The sequence below is a fragment of the Nanorana parkeri genome, unplaced genomic scaffold, assembly GCF_000935625.1.
Source record: "Nanorana parkeri isolate BGI_ZX_2015 unplaced genomic scaffold, ASM93562v1 scaffold823, whole genome shotgun sequence".
Classification (NCBI taxonomy): domain Eukaryota; kingdom Metazoa; phylum Chordata; class Amphibia; order Anura; family Dicroglossidae; genus Nanorana; species Nanorana parkeri.
Window position 1 is genome coordinate 288,553 of NW_017307091.1, and position 531 is coordinate 289,083.

General features: G+C 50.3%; 1 protein-coding gene across 1 annotated transcript in view; it reads right to left on the bottom strand.

Annotated features, from left to right (window-relative positions):
• The window catches only part of F11R (F11 receptor), a 15,431-nt gene that overhangs the window by 11,616 nt on the left and 3,284 nt on the right, over window positions 1-531 (bottom strand). The window contains exon 4 of the mRNA XM_018565216.1: window positions 4-109. Coding sequence (XP_018420718.1) covers window positions 4-109 — 106 coding nt within the window. The remainder of the gene's footprint in view (window positions 1-3; window positions 110-531) is intronic.

Here is a 531-nt window from a genome sequence, read left to right on the forward strand (position 1 = left end):
GACGGGAGCGTGCGGGGGGAGCTGAAGAGGCGGCGAGGACCACGGACAACATGCAATATAAATTCTCAGAGGAATAGGACACGGCACAGCAAACCACCAGAATTGGCCGCTTAGAAGACACAAAAACTGATGAGTTACACGATAAGGACGGGCAGAAAGTGAGGGAGGGGCCACACGGCTCTGTACACACAACTCACAGAAACTGGAGGAAGGACAATGCAAATATCAGGAGAGAACAATATTCTAAAATATTTCCTTGTATGTTACTGCAGAGCCTCCCCCTCCTAAACCAGTACAGGGGCACAGTGTACCCACGGGACATTTCTGGGTATATGTCCAGGAACAGTTATGGGTGTCTCTGGGAGTAATCAGGGACATGTGGTGGTACATATCTGGGAATAATCAGCGACATTTCTGGGTTCCTTTTTCTTTTTACATTTCCTTTACACTTGTCACCATTGCAGGCTGGGAGAGGCTCCCCGCCGAGTCCTCCCCATACTGAAAGCTGTACACAATGAGCCCCCCCCCCTC